At 39.9% G+C, this 19,461-nt stretch overlaps 1 protein-coding gene across 2 annotated transcripts in view; it reads left to right on the top strand.

Annotated features, from left to right (window-relative positions):
- Window positions 1-13,776, top strand: part of si:dkeyp-113d7.10 — a 44,113-nt gene extending 30,337 nt beyond the window's left edge. Inside the window, exons 4-6 of one of the 2 annotated variants that reach the window (XM_034191037.1) lie at window positions 5,352-5,560; window positions 8,471-8,473; window positions 12,963-13,776. In XM_034191037.1, the coding sequence (XP_034046928.1) occupies window positions 5,352-5,560; window positions 8,471-8,473; window positions 12,963-13,223 (473 nt within the window). In that variant the 3' untranslated portion in view covers window positions 13,224-13,776. The remainder of the gene's footprint in view (window positions 1-5,351; window positions 5,561-8,470; window positions 8,474-12,962) is intronic. The other variant, XM_034191038.1, reaches the window with a different exon arrangement.
- Window positions 13,777-19,461: the final 5,685 nt, after the last annotated feature.

The following is a 19,461-nucleotide window of genomic DNA, read 5'->3' as shown; positions in this document are numbered from 1 at the left end:
ATAGTCCAACAGTTTAAGAACAATGTTTCTCAATGTTCATTTGCAAGGAATTTAGGGATTCCATCATCTACAGTCCATAATATAATCAGAAGATTCAGAGAATCCGGAGACTTTTCTACACACACAGTTGTGCTCAAAAGTTTACATACCCTGGCGGAATTTTAATTTTTTTGGCCATTTTTCAGAGAATATGAATGATAACACAAATTTTTTTTTAATCACAGTTAGTGGTTTGGTGAAACCATTTATTGTCAAACAACTGTGTTCACACTTTTGAAATCATAATGACAATACAAACTACCCAAACATTTCAAAAAACCATTGTCAGTTAACACAGTTCGTCACTACATCTACCATGCAACTCTACCATGCAAAGCGAAAGCCATACATCAACAACATCCAGAAACACAGCTGCCTTCTCTGGGCCCGAGCTGTGGTCTGATGAGTCCACTTTTCAAATTGTTTTTGGAAATCATGAATGTCGTGTCCTCCGGAAAAAAGAGGAAAAAGACCATCCAGATTGTTACCAGCGCAAAGTTCAAAAGCCAGCATCTTTGATGGTATGGGGGTGTGTTAGTGCCCATTGCATGGGCAACTTACACATCTGTGATGGCACCATCAATGCTGAAAGGTACATCCAGGTTTTGGAGCAACACATGCTGCCATCCAAGCAACGTCTTTTTCAGGGACGTCCCTGCTTATTTCAGCAAGACAATGCCAAGCCACATTCTGCACATGTTACAGCAGCGTGACTTCGTAGTAAAAGAGTGTGGGTACTAGGCTGGTCTGCCTGCAGTCCAGACCTGTCGCCCATTGAAAATGTGTGGCGCATTATGAAGCGCAAAATACGACAACGGAGACCCCGGACTGTTGAACAACTGAAGTCGTACATCAAACAAGAATGGGAAAGAATTCCACCTACAAAGCTTCAACAATTAGTATCTCAGTTCCCAAACACTTATTGAATGTTGATAGAAGAAAAGGTGATGTAACACAGTGGTAAACATACCACTGTCCCAGCTTTTTTGAAACGTGTTGCAGGCATCCATTTCAAAATGAGCAAATATTTGCACAAAACCAATAAAGTTTATCAGTTTGAACATTAAATATCTTGTCTTTGTGGTGTATTCAATTGAATATAGGTTGAAGAGAATTTGCAAATCATTGTATTCTGTTTTTATTTACATTTTACACAACGTCCCAACTTAATTGGAATTGGGGTTGTACGCTAAATCTGCAATACAGATCAGATGCAGATCAAACTTAGTCTATTCATTGAGTGCCCACTTGTACCTCATTCTCACAGCTGAGAGTGATTGAAGCACTTTTGATTGAGATATAATGCAAAATGAACACCAAATGGGCTTTTAAAGATTAAATTCCAATTCCACAAAGTCCACAATCCGGATCAGATCCAGATCAAACTTTGTCAAGTGATAGTGAGTGTCAGTCTGCACCTCACTTTCAAATATGAGAGGGATTGGGGCACGTGTCATTAAGATATAATGTAAAATATCCATTAAATGGGATTTCAATGTTAAATTTAAATGGCCAGAAATTCTATAATCCAAATCCACACCAAACTTTGTCAGTAGACAAAAGATAACATCCTACATAATACTCTCAAATGTGAAAGAAAGTTCCCCAGCTGTGAGTTGCAAGTACACCATGCTCACAGAAACAAAGTCTCACCTTCTGTCCCTTTGTTCTATGATTATTTTCTACTCTTTCTGTCATGTGGACTACAATTTATGTGGTGGAAGTGACATTAGCCTGGCCGGCTGGCTGATATCAGAATTCACACAATGGCATGCGCGCTGAGACATGGCTGGCCGATCCTCATGTGATCTTGTTTGTACGTAATTATCAGCATGCCATGGGAGCATGAGAGTCTGCCCACACATGTATTGTGTGGAGTGTGGACAGCGGATGTTGCTCATGGCACGATATGTGTTCTCCAGCTGTGAATTGTGGGTACACAGCAGTCAGCTGTACCAGCATGGACATGACAGTCATCCAGATGCACACTGTGCTGGACAGTGATCGCACTCCGGCCACCTCAGCCTCACCTGACAATGTTGGATCATGGTGGGGGGGCAGACAACACACTCACACGCCATTTGTGTTGCTTGGTAACACACTCCAGGGGCACTTAGAAAATTTGGGGTCATTCGCACAGCCAGCTCGAAAGTGGTTTGTCTGCTGTCTGTTTTCATGCTGGCAGCGTGAATAGCCCCAGCTTTTCTAAGTGCCCCGTGAGTGGTGTTGGATGTTCCTGGGTGGCACCTGGACTCAGGCTGAGAGTGGGTTAAATGGCCATTCGTCCGGCATTCGCCAACATTGGCCGCTGGTGTGAAGGCTGCCTCAGTCACGGTTTGCCATGGCCGTTGAACTTGTGCAGCTCCTCGGCCACGGCACGGTATGTCCAAACTGCGTATGACATGGTGTGCCAATGTTGTGAACATAATCAGATGGCAGTGCGACCTCATCTTGCCTGCCCTTCGAATTGGTTTCTGGCACAAGCGGCATGGGAATGTAGAGTGCATGTGCTGTGCCCGAATGGATGTAGCGACTGCTGTACGAGGCGTTCGAGTGCGGCTCCAATTTTCCACGATTGCCATTCAAATCCTCCTTTGTGCCCCATTCTGCCTCACTCATGTTATGTGTGAAGAGCCCTAAAAAATAGGGATTTTTCTGATTTTCCAAGGTTTTTCCTGGCTTTGACCTATGACCTTGAAAATTTAATCAGTTCTTGCCTATCAGGATATGAATCCTCTGTAAACATTTAATAACGATAAATGAAAACTTGTGAGTTACAGGCTGTTCACAAACAAACAAGGGTGAAAACATAACCTCTGCCAACGGAGGTAAATGTTTCAAAAGCAAAATTTAATTCTTTAATTCTAAGATAATAAAATCCAACAGTTCAACATGTATCTACAAATTAAAAAAAAATAATTTGGGTTAATTGCAGTTAAAGGAGTTTTAAATACTTTGGAGTCAGTTGTTCAGTGATGGGAGAGTGATTTGTGATAGAAGGGGATGTTTCAGTGACCACAGTGAGACCAGCTTTGTTTTACGGTGCCTGTAATAGAAAGGAGGCAGAGCTGAAGGTGCTGTGATTTTCTTTGGGAGTGAAGAGGATGGACAGGATTATGAATGAACATATTGGAGGGACAGCATACAAAGTCAGCGTTGAGATTGAGATGGTTTGGACATGTACAGAGGAGGGACCTAGGGTATATAGATGCATCTCTAAAAACTACAATATCTTGATTTGGCTTTCCTTGGCAATCTTCTCAAGGCTGCAGTCATCCCTGCTGCTTGTGCATTTCTTCTGACCAAATTTTTCCCTTCCATGAATATTCTTAGATCCAGCCGGCCTTTTCAGCAATGACCTTCAGTGTCTTACCCTCCTTGTGGAAGGTGTCAGTGAGTGTCTGCGAGGCAACTGTCAGATCAGCAGATTGCCCCACGATCATGGTTCTGTGTACTGATCATGGTAGTTATACGGCAGAACTCGTGAGTTACTCAGCCTTGAAGTGAAATATATATTGAGATACATGTTTTTGGCGGGGGGGGGGGGGGGGGTGGGTGTAGGCTGTAATTATCAAAATTCAAATTAATATTGCTTAACAATTTAGTTTGTATGTAATGAGGTTAGAATGTGAATTTTTCACTTTATGAAATGTTTGAGAAAAATTTTTTTCACGATATTCTTAATTTTTTTGAGATGCACCTGTATAGTGAGGATGCTGAGGATGGAGCAGCCAGCCAGGAGGAGAAGAGACCAAAGAGAGAAGAGGTTTATGAATGTCATGAGGGAGGACATGTACAGCCCCTGGCAATAATTATGGAATCACCGGCCTCAGAGGATGTTCATTCAGTTGTTGACACAAAACTAAAGTCATTTCAAATGGCAACTTTCTGGCTTTAAGAAACACTATAAGAAATCAGGAAAAATAATTGTGGCAGTCAGTAACGGTTACTTTTTTTAGACCAAGCAGATGGAAAAAAAAATATGGACTCACTCATTTCTGAGGAATAAATTATGGAATCACCCTGTAAATTTTCATCCCCAAAACTAACACCTGCATCAAATCAAATCTGCTCGTTAGTCTGCATCTAAAAAGGAGTGATCACACCTTGGAGAGCTGTTGCACCAAGTGGACTGACATGAATCATGGCTCCAACACGAGAGATGTCAGTTGAAACAAAGGAGAGGATTATCAAACTCTTAAAAGAGGGTAAATCATCACGCAATGTTGCAAAAGATGTTGGTTGTTCACAGTCAGCTGTGTCTAAACTCTGGACCAAATACAAACAGCATGGGAAGGTTGTTAAAGGCAAACATACTGGTAGACCAAGGAAGACATCAAAGCATCAAGACAGAAAACTTAAAGCAATATGTCTCAAAAATGCACAACAAAACAAATGAGGAACGAATGGGAGGAAACTGGAGTCGACGTCTGTGACCAAACTGTAAGAAACTGCCTAAAAGAAATGGGATTTACATACAGAAAGTAACAGTTACTGACTGCTACAATTTTTTTTTCCTGATTTCTTAAGTGTTTCTTAAAGCCAGAAAGTTGCCATTTGAAATGACTTTAGTTTTGTGTCATGTCTGTGATCTGCTTTTTTTCTACAAAATTAAACAACTGAGTGAACATCCTCCGAGGCCGGTGATTCCATAATTTTTGCCAGGGGTTGTAGGTGGTTGGTGAGACAGAGGAGATCGATACTGATGACCTGCTGTGGTGCCCCCTAATGGAAGCAGTTAGAAGAAACACGCTTTAGTTTGGCAACACGAGTGTCATTGTTCATATTTATTTGTTTACCTTCAGGGTATCAGTAAATCTTTAAACATTACATTACTTCAGGTCTTAAATGTGTCTTTGGAAAATCTCCGTCAGAAAGTAAAACAGATTTATTAATACGTTATGTTGTGAAACAAGTGGTTAGATTTAGCTATAAGATGGTACAGCTACCCCGTGTCCTGCTGAACAGCTTTATGGGTTTCGGTGTATTTCACACAGTGATAATGCATCACGTGAAGATGTAGATGAAGGTAAATAATGGTGGTCCCACATCATCTTCTGGAGATGAATTGAATTCCATCAGTTCTCAGTCCATTTAAAATTCCAACATCACTTTAAGCAGTTGACTGACTTGACACAGGTGCAAATGAGAAAATTTTCTTAATTTTCAATAATAAATCTGAAGTTTTCTGCTACTTTTCAGATGTTTTGACATTAAATGTTCTTAGAAGTATTTAAGATTTGGGCATTAAGAAAAAAACAGTTTTCTTTGGTTTGCTGATGCTTGGCTCTGCCTTCTCTTTGATGTTTCAGGGTGGGGCTCATCTGCCTCCATGCTCCATCGCCTCCTCACGCTGCCATCTCAGCTGCTGGAGGACTCAGAAAGCCCCGCCTCTATGGAGGCTCCACCCACAAAAGAAACTGAAGGTACGAATGATCACCATGATGACATCAAAGCACCTGGTCAGGCCTGTCCGCTGCCACTGACGACTAAAGAGGAGAAAGACCACAAGGACAGGAAGGTGAGGCGTGTGTGTGTGTGGTGGGGGGGTCACATTAGCTACACACTATATATTACATTAAGTATCAGTACCTGTGAAACTTTTCATGTCAGAACACCTGTGATACTCACAGACAAATGTGCTCTATGTGACACGAGGCCTCTTTTTACAAAATACCCACTCTGTCATTTTATACAAAATTTTAAAGGACATGTCTCACATGGTTTGACATGCCTTACAACAACTCAGCATAAAAGTATTTGTGATTCAAAGGCTATCCAACCACACACTTTCACAATCAATCATCCCTGAAGGAATTTACTGCTCCTTAAACATCTCCTGTAACTAAATTTCCCAGAAACTTAAATTTATCAGTTGGTGACATCACGCTGAGCAAATCCAGAGTCGCACTTCCAGTGATGGAAGTTTTCCAGGAATTCCCAGAAATCCAGGTATTCCATTTCGAACATTTCTGGGTTATTTTTGTTTTCTTGTTGTGCGTTGGATTTAGTCTGTGGTCTGATGTCATGATGTTCATTTCTGTCATTTGGTAATGTCTCTGATGAGACGCCACAATGGATATTAAGTCTCACGTTTTCACAGCCTGATCCAAGACTAAAGGCTAGATGTGATGTGCTGCCACTCATCCACAGAGCAGCAAATGAGAGACGCTGTTACACACTTCTACCTTTAACCGTGTTCAAACTACAAAAAAAAAAAAAAAAATGGGTGAAGCATTGTTCTGCTGCAGGGAGATGATTTAAAGTTCATTCAAAATAAAATCAAATGGACCAAAATGCTGACCTGAATTTTTTAATATCGTTTATATGGAAAAGTTAACACTCCCAGTAAGTCTTTGATCCCATTATATCATGTTTTTGATGGACTTCATTGTCAGTTGATGCGTTTAAAGTTATTTCACACAAATCAAAATCTATCTTCAGGATGAATTTACTTCAAACTGTCTCCATGCAAACTGGATATGTTTACTTATTGAGTTAGCCTGCTAAATCTGCACTTTATGGTTTCTACTGTTACATGGGCGTAAAATATTCATGTGGAGGAAAATATAAACATTTAACATGCTCTAAAAGTGAAATATTGATGTGAAAAACATTTGTGCACAGTTTTGCGCGACACATAAATTGTCAGTATCCCAGACATGCTGACGTCAGCGCAGGATGGAGAAATCTGTTCTTGAGTTTCTCATTTATTTAAGTGAACACGAATCAGTTCTCAGTGTTCCTGAGAACTGAAAGTGATATTGTTGACTTATTGGACAGTAGGTGCAGCTTTACTTGTATCAAATGTTATTTTACCCAGGTATTGTGAAGGCCTTGCGTCTGTCCGCCTGTCTGTGCTCAGCATAGGTCCAGTCCTATTACTGCCAGGGTCTTCAAATTCACAGGGAACATTTTTGGGACACAGACTTTGGACAAGTTCAAAGATGGTTAACCTTGATTTATTTGAAGAGGTCACAAGGTCACATTCTGTTTGCTATTTTTATGCTCATACGGCCAAGGGAATTTTAGCATTATTTTTTTATTTTTGTTCATGTTAAAACACTATCAGTTGTTATGAAAGTGCAAATTGCTGAAGTCAAATGTTTAAATGAATGTAGAGAGAAAACAGTAACAATCCAATGCGACTATGTTGGTTTTATGAAATAGTAATAACACCGTATTTAACCCATGTGACAGGCCGTGTATTATAGATTTGTCATCTTGCCAATATGAGTAATTTGCTTTTTATGACTTAAATGACCAAGAAAATGGGACTGAGAAATAGCTCTCATTTAGTTTAGTAATTGCACCAAATTGCATGTAGTTTTTCAACATTTTCTGGGGGAGGTTCCCCAGGCCCCACTATATGCGACAGTCCCGACATCATGAGAAAAATTTTCAGTTTTTTTTTTTTCTTTTTTTTTTCTCAAGGGTCATTCACATCACTGCACCTCTGAAGATGGTATTCTAATATCATCATTGCTGCTAGGTAGATTGATCATGCCCTTGTGGGAAAACACTGGAGAATTCTTGCCCGGTTTGTGAATTCTGTAACTTCCCTGGGGATTGAATTCTCACACTGCTCAGTGCCCAGGATTAAATCTGGTAGGATTTCAACCTCAGGTGGTTTCTCAGGAATTTGTGAACTGGAAATCCAAATTGAATAGAGTTTTTGAATGGCCAGACCGTGAAAGTTGCTGGAGGTTGTATTGGAGTAGTCAGTGTCCATAGGAGGAGGTGTTTCATATCTGAGTTCGCTCTGAATATCATCCAGAAGAGTTATAGTGCACAGATTGATAGAAATTATATACTGCACAGGGTGCTGAGACAGCAGGCTGTGATGTCTGTGATAACGGACGAGGAGGCGTGTATTAGAAGAATCTGTTACAAGGTGGCACACAATCTGTGATCTACTGACCCACAACCTGTACAACCCCAATTCCAGTGAAGTTGGGACGTTGTGTAAAATGTAAATAAAAACAGAATACAGTGATTTGCATCCTCTTAAATCTTCTTAAACCTATATTCAGTTGAATACATCACAAAGACAAAATATTTAATGTTCAATCTGATAAACTTTGTTTTTGTGCAAATATTTGCTCATTTTGAAATGGATGCCTGCAACACGTTTCAAAAAAGCTGGGACAGTGGTATGTTTACTGTGTTACATCACCTTTCCTTCTGACAGCACTCAATAAGCGTTTGGGAACTGAGGACACTAATTGGGATTGGGACTCCGACGAGGGCGGTTGCATCTCCTCCACTCTCCCTTATCTCTGCTTTCTGCTTTAATCTTCAAGTCCCTACTTCACCAGACTGTGAATTCCTCAAATTATATTGGATACTGGATCTATTGGACTACTATTGGATTTACCATGGAATTGATCAGCTGGTCTCTGAATGCTATTGACACCATTTTTTCTACAAGAAGGTCAGGACCGGGGGATCCTACCTGCCCAGATGGAACGTATCCTGCGGGCTATGTTCTCGACTCCTGGGGCTCTTGGCGTGTGGCATGCTTGGCACCTTTCTCCGTTGAGGATGTTGAGGATTTATTCACTTTTGGTCTTATGGTAGCAGGACTGGTACTTTTTGGCTTAATTGCTGCCCTGATCTATTGGAAAATTGGCAAGACGGCAGCATCAAGAACCACGGCCCCTGGCTTGTCCGTCATGATTAACGAGGTTGGCAAGGCAGTGCATTCTCAGACTGCGATGACTCTTGAACTCAGACGCAAATTGGATGACATCTTGGAGCAGATGCGTGCCTTGCACTTGAAGTTGAAGTGAATATTCTTAATACATAATTTGGATTTGGTTGTTCAAGTGGAACTGTAAAAAATTGTTTTTCACTGCTCAACCACAACACTCCAGGCTTATCAAGCCTGAAGGACAAATTGCCAGACTGTTTACCTCCAGAGGAATTTATTCAGGCCTTGGTGAGATTATTCGGCTCCTTCTTATCTCAACCCACAAAGACAATAAACTGACAGACTTACATATGGACAAAGACTGAAGCATGCTCCATTTTCCCCTGCCCTCCCCGTCACACACCCCATCCCGGCCACCGCTCACGCCACCCCCTTTCCCCTGCGAGGGCTGCACGGTTTTTAGTTGCGGCAGGTCCCCGTTCCCCCCAAGCTGGCGGCGGCGCGACTCCAGTTGCAGCAGCTACCACACACTCACATCACCTTTGGAAAACGGACTGTTTCAAGTTTAGTGCACATAAACAGTGTCAGATGTATATGTGTTGTCTTAATTCTGATGTGTGTCATTATTACGGTAAACAAGTAATAATTTTGGATTAATTTCCGTTTGTCTGTGGAATGTGAGTGTGGAAATCTCTTTGTTGTAATGACAATGATAATAAAGCTATCCATTCAGTTGTTGAAGCTTTGTGTCAGAGTTGGATCTGTTAAAAGAAGACACAACACTTTGTAGGTGGAATTCTTACTCATTCTTGCTTGATGTACGACTTCAGTTGTTCAACAGTCCGGGGTCTCCGTTGTTGCATTTTGCGCTTCATAATGCGCCACACAATTTCAATGGGTGGCAGGTCTGGACTGCAGGCAGGCCAGTCTAGTACCCACACTCTTTTACTATGAAGCCACGCTGTTGTAACACGTGCAGAATGTGGCTTGGCATTGTCTTGCTGAAATAAGCAGGGACGTCCCTGAAAAAGACATTGCTTGGATGGCAACATGTGTTGCTCCAAAACCTGGATGTACCTTTCAGCATTGATGGTGCCATCACAGATGTGTAAGTTGCCTATGCCATGGGCACTAAGACACCCCCATACCATCACAGATGCTGGCTTTTGAACTTTGTGCTGGTAAGAGGATTCTCTGAATCTTTTTATTATATTATGGACTGTAGATGATAGAATCCCTAAATTCCATGCAATTGAATGTTGAGAAACATTGTTTTTAAACTAAACTATTTTTTTCACGAAGTTGTTCACAAAGTGGTGATCCTCGCCTCATCTTTGCTTGTGAACAGCTGGGCCTTTTGGGGATGCTCCTTTTATACCCATTCATGACACTCACCTGTTTCCAGTTAACCTGTTCACCTGTGGAATGTTCCAAACAGGTGTTCTTTGAGCATTCATCAACTTTCCCAGTCTTTTGTTGCCACTGTCCCAACTTTTTTGAAATGTGTTGCAGGCATCCATTTCAAAATGAGCAAATATTTGCACAAAAACAAAAAGGTCTATCAGTTTGAACATTAAATATCTTGTCTTTGTATTCAATTGAATATAGGTTGAAGAGGATTTGCAAATCATTGTATTCTGTTTTTATTTACATTTCACACAACATCCCAATTTCACTGGAATTGGGGTTGTATAAGGTAGAATCAAAGCAATTTGTTCCTCCAAACTTGTATGTTAAAGTGTTGGTGAATCCCAAAGAATTAATTTGTTAGCGTGTTAATTATTAATGCTTTGTCTAATATATAAAGTGTTGCATTTTCTGTGTATCATCTTGTGCTTTTTCCAACAGATCAAAGCTTGGAAATTGTTTTTTTTTATACACAATGTCCAAAACAATGGATGTATTTTTTTTTTTAATCAATGAATGTGTGTGCACATAAATGTAATCACTTAAACACTGAATCATCCATTAATTACTGAATTACTTAATTACCATCATCAGTAATCATATTGTCTGACAGATTATATCTAAGCAGACCTCTGGTGTTTGTAAATAAAAATGATTATGGTCTTGATTTTACTGCACTAAATATTATCGGCCATCAATTATTCACCTGTAATCATTTAAATCATTGTTTAAATATTTCAGGGCGTGTTTATTGATTAATTTTGTCATTTGTATATGCACAGACACTACAGGTGCAAAGGTCTTAGAGGCAGTAGTACACAAAAAAAAATCTAAATAAAATAAAAAATAACACAAACAGCTGTGAAAGTCCTACGTTAACAAATTATTGCAATTATTGTGTTTTACTCTGTAATCATGATTGTCACTGAGTTTTTAAATTGTCTGTGGCAAAGTGTTCCTTTTTTTTACGACATTGTGCAAGTTTTATCAGACCACAGCAATCCGCGGACACTGATCTGTGTTACAGATACAAATCGGTGTCCTCGGTTCCACTGAGTTTTGAGGAGAAAAAAGCCTGGCTGTTGTGACAGTTGTTGTAAAGCGAGACTGGTTGGTTGCTGCAGTGATGCTGTGTGTCTCCTGCGTGAAGCTTAAGCTAAACGTAACGTGGACATCGCATACCTTTAGAGCTCTAAAGTTTTTAAAAGAAGATTTGTGCGGTATGTCTGTGTCACGGACCGACGTCGGACAGAGAGAAGATGACGAGAAAGACTTTGAAAAAGTCTGATGAGGACAAGAATCCGTGGAATTGTCGCTGGCTTCATCAACACATCTGAAAGATAAAAGAAACGGGAAAAGTGAACTGTGCCCTCAGGAAACACGGTAAGAATTTTTCTCTCTCTGGAAAATAAACATTCTGCTGTTCAAACAGGATTTTAGACAAGATTATGTGACTTTTTTCATTAATCTAGACTTTCTTTCATTGGAAAAAAAGACTGTGGCTTTAAATGGATTTACATGAATTTACACAAGAATGTAAATGAGTTTTTATTAATGTAGACTTTTTCATGGGAAAAAGACACAGTGGCTTTGAGTGGATTTACAGGAATTTACACAAGAATATGTGGCTTTTTTACTATAAGGTATGTTATTGATATTTTAACCACGATTTTCCAAATATTCTCCAAGCTTTAGCTGTGGTTTTTGAAATGCTGTAACAGTCTTTGCAGTCTTCATGAATTTCATGTATTTTAATTGTTCTGAGTTAATGCATAATTTGGCTTACAGTTAAAAGGAAAATCATTCCAGGTCCTACTTCCACGTCATATTCTGTTATTTCAACATGATCATTGACAGTTCAAATGAAAGGTTGAATACAGGGTCATTTAAATATGCACTAATTTTGAGACTTTTTGTTCAGCAGATGCTGAAAATGTATCATTAGATAAAAAATTTATTTGGTTTCTGGGATCCCACGGGGCCCGAGACCCAGGCTCCTGGTGGCCTATGCCCCCCAGATCCCTGCAAATTTTCCTCGGATTTCACAATTTTCATTTCACAGCCCTGGTTCAGTAAAAGGTCGGATTAGGGTGAATGAGACATTTAAAAGATGGTGAGAAGGATAAATGAGAGATATTAATTGCTGTTACTGGTTTTCTTTTTTGAAAAATGGTTCAATAGTTTTGAAAAACAGTGTTGTCTCACTCTGTGATCGGTCAATTCTGAGGAGGCACCTTCTGTGTTGAGGACATCATTCAGTTTATTTCATTCACAACAAACCTTATCAACCCCTAGAGCAAGCACACAGGTGACAATGGTGAGAAAAAACTCCCACTGATTATATTGAGGAAGAAACCTCAAGCAGAACAGACTCAGAGGGGTGACCCTCTGCTTCGGTCATTCTAACATTATTTACAAGGTTTTTAAAAAGCTAAAGAAATTGGAAACAAGAAATCAAAGCAACATCAAAAACAAGGTGCAATTGTTGAGATAGCCATGCAAATATTTACACTGCAGGCAGTGGGTCATCCACCACCCTGGGGTGCAGGGCCAGCGTTCATCCCTCATGCTGTCTGTAAAGTTTATTCCAAATGCATCATCATTTCAACATGGACAACACAAAATGATGATAGACTGTACAACAACATAAAGCCAAGAAGGCAGATTTGTCCCAAAAACGAGTTCTTTACAAACCTGGCATGGGTCCTGTCCTGACCAACTGGATGGTAATATAGACACACAATGGATTCTCACAATTCTGTGTATTTCCTGAATGAAAACTGTTATAGTTTTTGAGTAAATCTTGGAACAAACAGAGATTTACTGCAGACTTTTTTTTTTCCTGCTCATTTTCTGTCTGCAGAAGAGAAGGCGAGTTTGGTTGGAGTGCGATGAATGCGGCCGCAGGTTCAGCCGAGCGTCACTCCTCAAAGTCCACCGACAGACACACAGTTGCACCGCGGCCGAGAGCACGGCAGTGTCGTCTCTGCAGAGTGCCACTGCGGCATCGGCCTTCCAGTCATCCGTTTCAGAGTGTTCAGTGTGTGGGAAGCGGTTTTCCTCAGCCATACGTCTGGAAAGTCACATCCAGACACAGCATCCGGGGCAACAGTCCTTAACATAAAACCCAGGTCCTCTGGCCAGAACTGGAATCTGAACCACACTGCTGAAACTGGAAAATAAAATGGATCAGGACCACAACACAAAAACTTGATCTAGACTGTAGAGGATCTGTAGAAAAATCCAGACGTCAGAGGAGCTGGAACTGTCCTGAGGTCAGTTTTGTGGTTGCTTATTTAAAAAGAGAAAAAAAAAGACCTCAATCTGTAAACATGTTAAAGATGCAGACGTGAAGAAGAAGAAAGCGTGATTAACACGCAGTGTTTTCTGTTTGTGGCTTCCTGTCACCATAACAACACCAAGCACGCACAGTTTGTTTACATTATTGCGTGAACCTAATGAACAGTTTAAGACCGCCGCAGGTCGGATCAGAGCGATGTCTCCTCGCGGCAGCTGTTTTGATCAGCGCGTGATGACATCACTCAGTGTTTCTCTTCAAAACCTTGTTCTGGCCAAGTTTTTCTTCTGTGTAGTTTGTTCTGTTATTCTGCTGCCCCCTGTTGGTTGGGCTGGTATTGTGTCTTTAGGGTGCATTGTTAAATAGAAGTGATGGTAAATGGACTGCATTTCTATAGGGCTTTCCATCTGCATCAGATGCTCAAAGCGCTTTACAATTATGCCTCACATTCACACAAACACACTCGCACACTGATGTCAGGCTGCTGCCATGCAGGGTGCTCACTACACACCAGGAGCAACTTGGGAATTAAGGACCTTGCCCAAGGGCCCTTAGTGATTTTCTGGTCAGGCTGGGGTTTGAACCGAGGATCTTCTGGTCTCAACCCCAACGATTAACCACTAGACCATCACCTCCTTAAATGATGTGACACATGCAGATATTGCTGTGCACATAGCCGTAAACATGACTTAATGCGACATAAAATATAATTTGATATTTACTCCCATCTTTGAGGTATAGGTGGCCTTTGGCCTATGGCAGGATGCTGTCGAGGAGACGTAAACCGTCTTCATTGGACTGTGACCTGCGATCTGCACTGGATAGGTTTGAAGCTGAGTGTGAAAGGACTGGGATGAGGATTAGCACCTCCAAATATGAGATCATGGTCCTCTCTCTGGATCAGGGGAGAGTTGTCACACCAAGTTTTGTTCACAAGTGGGGATAAGACAGTGTGATGTACTGCAGTCACTGTACCAGACCATCATGGTGAAGAAAGAGCTGAAAAAGAAGGTGAGGCTCTTGATTTACACTCCTGTCTTCACGCATGGTCATGAACTTTGGGTAATGACTGAAAGACAAGGTTGTATATGCAAGTGGTGGAAATGAGATTTCTTCGCCAATATCTGGTCTTAGACTCTGCTTCAGGGTGAAAAGCTCGATTATCCAGCAAGGACACGGAGTAGACACTGAAGAAGCAATAACCCAACAGTGGTTTGGGTATGTGGTAAGGATGCCCCCTGATTGTCGATCATATTTCTAAACAATGTCATAAAGAAAAACTTCTTTCTCTTTATCACATTAAAGGACTAACAGATGGTCCTAGATCTCCATTTCTACAGCACAAAGTCAAACCTGTAACATTTCCTCGTACATCATTCTGTTCTTTTCTTGCTTGTAGTAATGAGCCAGTTTTCACTGAAAGTGGAGAAAACCTCCGACCTTAGATCTGACTCTACGTAAAGGGGCAGATCCAAAAATGTTGTTTAAAACCGTGTTAATATAAAAGACTTGGACTATCTTTATGTAGATGCCATCACATTAAATTTGTAAATATTTTTAAATGAAAAAAAAAAAAATGTTTAAACAAAACCTGCTAATAAAGCCACCTTTATTTAAAAATTTTTTTTTTTTATCTGTCAGATGTAATCAAGATTTTAAAAAGTGAATTGTTACTTGCTTTTGATGGCTAATGATCAAAATAAAATGGTTAATGGGACTAAAGACAATTCTGGCAGATTGTGAATATTTTTCAGACATTTCATTTAAAATATTATTATTATTATTATTATTAAAATGCATTTTTAAACTACTGTTTTGTTTCCAGCATTTATTTTGAGGTACCTCGTTCTTATGCCATTAATTTTTAACATCCGCATGTTTGTTTCATGTGCTCCTTTTTTAATGGAAAATACTGAAATAAAACATTTCTCTTATGTTTGTGGGAACAAATAAAATATATCTGTGTAAGAGATTCAAAGGGAAAATTTAAGAACAGTCTGGGAACATCGTGTAGATAAAAATCTGTTAGGAATAATGTTGAAATTTTAGAGATGTCAAATTTTGAAATGCCACTTTGATTATATAAATTCCATTTGGTAAGGTTTTTTTTTTTTGAGTATAATATTTCAAATATTCTTTTCAAAGCGTGTAGTGATGATGCAGTTTTACTTCATCCTGATTTTCACATGTTGAGAAAAAAATTAAGATTGAAGTTCTATTTTAACAGGAAAAAAAATTATGTGAATAAAATTGTAGGTGTAATTTTAGGGATGCACCAATCCACATTTTTTCACGTTTTTCACGATACCTGAATTCCGATACCAGAGCTGTGTTGGCTTTAATATTGTTGGTTTTTACATGAGGATATTTTGTATTCCCAGTTATACAGACTCATGATGAAGTGTTTAGAGGATGATTTTCTTAAAAAGAACTAAAAATTCAGCATGGGAAACATGTTTACATTGTCAAAGCAAGTGTTAGTAAAAATTAAGTCCTCTCTTTCCCTCTGTCTCTCTCGCTCAATTCAGTTTCAATTGAAACATACGAGTATGTTTACATTGTCAAAGCAAGTGTTGGAGCAAAAAAATAAAAATTAAGTCCGCTGCCTCTTTCTCTCGCTTGCTCACTGTTTTCCTGCTGAGCAAACTTGGAACTTTTTGGAAACACAGCGCCTTTCAACTGTAAAATAAACTGTAAATTTCTAAATGTATCATCAGTTATGTTCACGCGAGGACCTCTGGATTAATAGTGAAGGATTTTGATTTTTTTTTTTTCACCCCATTCATAGTGTTTCACACCCTCGTGATGCTGAAAGCCCCTTTCAACACCGGGGCTGCTTCGAGTTGCTTCCTGTGGTGTCATGATGACGCAGGAATGTCTGTGTCAAGTGTGTGCAGCAGGGGGGCAGCCTGTAGGTTCTCTGCACAGAGGAATCAGAGTGCACAGTTTGGCTGCAGCCAGACTGTATCAAAATCAGAATTTTTCTGGTATCAGAAAAAGCCGCAGGTTGCATCAGTATTTTCCAATAATTGAATTACATTATCAGAAGCCAATACCGATAAATTTATGCCAAATTTGAGAGAGAAGAATGTAAATATGAAAACTTTCTGCTTGATGTGTCTAAGCTTCAGTTTGAGTTAAATTTTCATGCACTGTAAACTTTGAAAACAGTTTCGTCACTTTTATTTTTATTCTCCTAATTAGACCAATCCTAAAACCCCCCACTGAGTGTCCTGGAGCCAGAGAGCTTCTGGAAAAAGGTTCCTAGTAGATCATAGATTGGTGGGTTCTGATGTTGATTTTTCTGTTCTTCGATGTCAAAAGTGTTGTTTTTTTTTTACCTATTGCCTTTTCAGTTTTGTAAGTTACACTGAAAAGTGATTTTAAAAAAAGTTTATTCTTTCTGTATAGCAAACATTTTTACCTCAGTGTTGTGATTGAGGAGATACTTTTGATAAGTCTTTTTTTAAATAAAGCAAGTAAAATCTGCTGGAGTTGCAATGATGACCATCAGTCATAAATTACAATGGTTATTTTCTGTAATTTTTCTCAGAATATGAAATTAAACTAGTCGCGATAGTTAATTTTTGTTTGTTACAGGATACACTGGCCAAAGGTTTGGTTCTGTTAGTTACCGGGGCGACCACAACAGTCTTATGATATAAATCATAAGTAAATCTTAAATGTTTGGTTTATTTTGCTTTCAAAATGTGAAAGGAACATTCCACTACAACCTGCTGGCCTGCCTGTTCATGATTTCAATGACAGAGATGTTAAAGATGAAACTGTTCAGTCTTTCCAGTTCCAGGGATGCACACACACCACATTGTATGTCGAAGTGAAAAATTTCACTCCAACTCAGGAAAATCAAATCTGCCTTTCTCATGGTTCATCATCCATAACAGGCAGATAATGTCATGTATTTTATTTTTTTCTTCTATATGCAAGTAAGGTACATAAATATTTGGATACCTTTTATTTAATTTTATGTCAACATATATTGGAGTAAAATGAAACAAATTTTCATGCACACGCATGTCTCTGTGTGTGTATGTATATAAAAATACGAGGTCTGTTAGAAAAGTATCAAAAACCATATGGATTTGAATCACGTGTGATTACATCAGACATGCTTGAACCCTCGTGGGCATGCAAGAGTTTTTTCACGCCTGTCCGTTACGTCATTCGCCTGTGGGCAGTCTTTGAGTGAGGAGTCGCCCACCCTCTCGTCGATTTTTTTTCATTGTTTAGGAATGGCTCAGAGACTGCTGCTTTGTTTAATTAAAATTTTTTCAAAACTGTAAGGCACAACTGAGTGGACACCATTCGATAAATTCAGCTGGTTTTCGGTAAAAATTTTAACGGCTGATGAGAGATTTTGGTCTGGTAGTGTCGCCGCCGTCCTTACGGCGATCTGCGCTTCGAGGCGGCAGCGTCTCGCCATTTCAAGTTGAAAACTTCCACATTTCAGGCTCTGTTGACCCAGTAAGTCGTCAGAGAACAGAGAACTTTCAGAAGAAGTCGGCATGAGGAGTTTATTCGGACATTCCATTGTTAACGGACATTTTGTAATGAAAGAACGTGCGGGCAGAGTCGCATGTCGGGCCGGACCCGACCGCGGGGGGTCGCGACAGGAAAAACACCTCCGTTGGAAATCTTAACGGGCAAGTTGGAACATACCCAAGCTGTTAAACAATTTCTCAGTTACTCACTTGTTGAAAGCTATCAAAAGCCGCCTGAATTTTATAAATGGTTTTCAACACGGAGGTGTTTTTCCTGTCGCGGCGCACACAGATTTGCCGAGTCGTCATGGAAACGACTCGGCAAATTTGCGCGCACGTCTTTCATTAAAAAATGTCCTTAAACAGTGGAATGTCCGCATAAAGTCCTCATGCCGGCCTCTTCTGAATCTTCTCTGTTCTCTCACGATGTCCTGGGTGAATTAAGCCTTAAATTAGGATGTTTTCAGGTCGAAACAGGCCGACGACGGCGCCTGGAAGCGCTGCAGGACGTCCCGCTGCGTGGGAGGTCCTTACAGCGACAGAAACACCCCATAATTTCTCATCAGCCGTTAAACTTTTAACCGAAAACCAGCATAGTTTCTCGAATAGTGTCCACTCGGATATTCCTCATAGGTCCAGAAAAAATTTTGATAAAGCAACGCGCGCCGTCTTGAGCAGCGTGTGAAACAAAGGAATTCAGCCGAGAGGGCGGGACCACATCTCACTCGAGGCCTGCCCACAGGGAAATGACGTCACGACGTGTGAAAAAACTCACGCATGCGCACGAGGGTTCAAGCATGATTGGTGTAACCGCACGTCATTCAAATCCATATAGTTAAAAAAATAAATAAAAGGGTCGGTTTATTATCTAATAGACCTCTTATATATGTATGTATATACAGTAGTGTTCAGAATAATAGTAGTGCTATGTGACTAAAAAAAACATAAACCAAAAATGCCCCCAATTTTCAAATTTTTTTTTTTTTTTAGCATTTTTATTTAGCGTTAGCTTGGAGTTTCTTTTGTATTTGTATCAGTTGCTATATTTAAAGACAAAAATAAGTCATTAATATTACTCTTTTAGTTTATTTAGAAAGCTAGGTTTTAGGATATTGTAGAAGTTAATTTCATGCAAAAAATATATATATATAAAAAAAACTATCAACTAAAAGTTGAATTTTAAGTTTCATTTGCATAAAAATCCAAAACAAAATGGGAGTAGACCAACTGGGAAGCTGTAGACGAACTTGGAATTTTAGAGTAGAAGAAATGGGAGTAGACTAACCGGGAATAAACCTTGCTCCCGACAGCCCCAAAAGCCAAATTTGCATTTGTTTAGATTTTGCTTCGTTATTTTATGTGAAAGCATAAATGAGACTGAGATGATGTAGCTTTGGTTCAAATTCACTCACTGTGGCCTGTCGAAGGATCCATAGAAGGAAGGATACTGAGGAAGGAAGGTATGGAGGGAGGTGAGACGGTAGGATACTGAGGGAGGAAGGTAAGGAGGGCGGACAGAAAGAAGGATACTGTGGGAGGAAGGTAAGGAGGGAGGAGAGAAG

This window comes from Thalassophryne amazonica, chromosome 16 (assembly GCF_902500255.1).
Source record: "Thalassophryne amazonica chromosome 16, fThaAma1.1, whole genome shotgun sequence".
In the NCBI taxonomy this organism is placed as follows: Eukaryota; Metazoa; Chordata; class Actinopteri; order Batrachoidiformes; family Batrachoididae; genus Thalassophryne; species Thalassophryne amazonica.
Note: the sequence above shows the minus strand (reverse complement) of the source record. Positions and strands in the feature narration are given on the sequence as shown.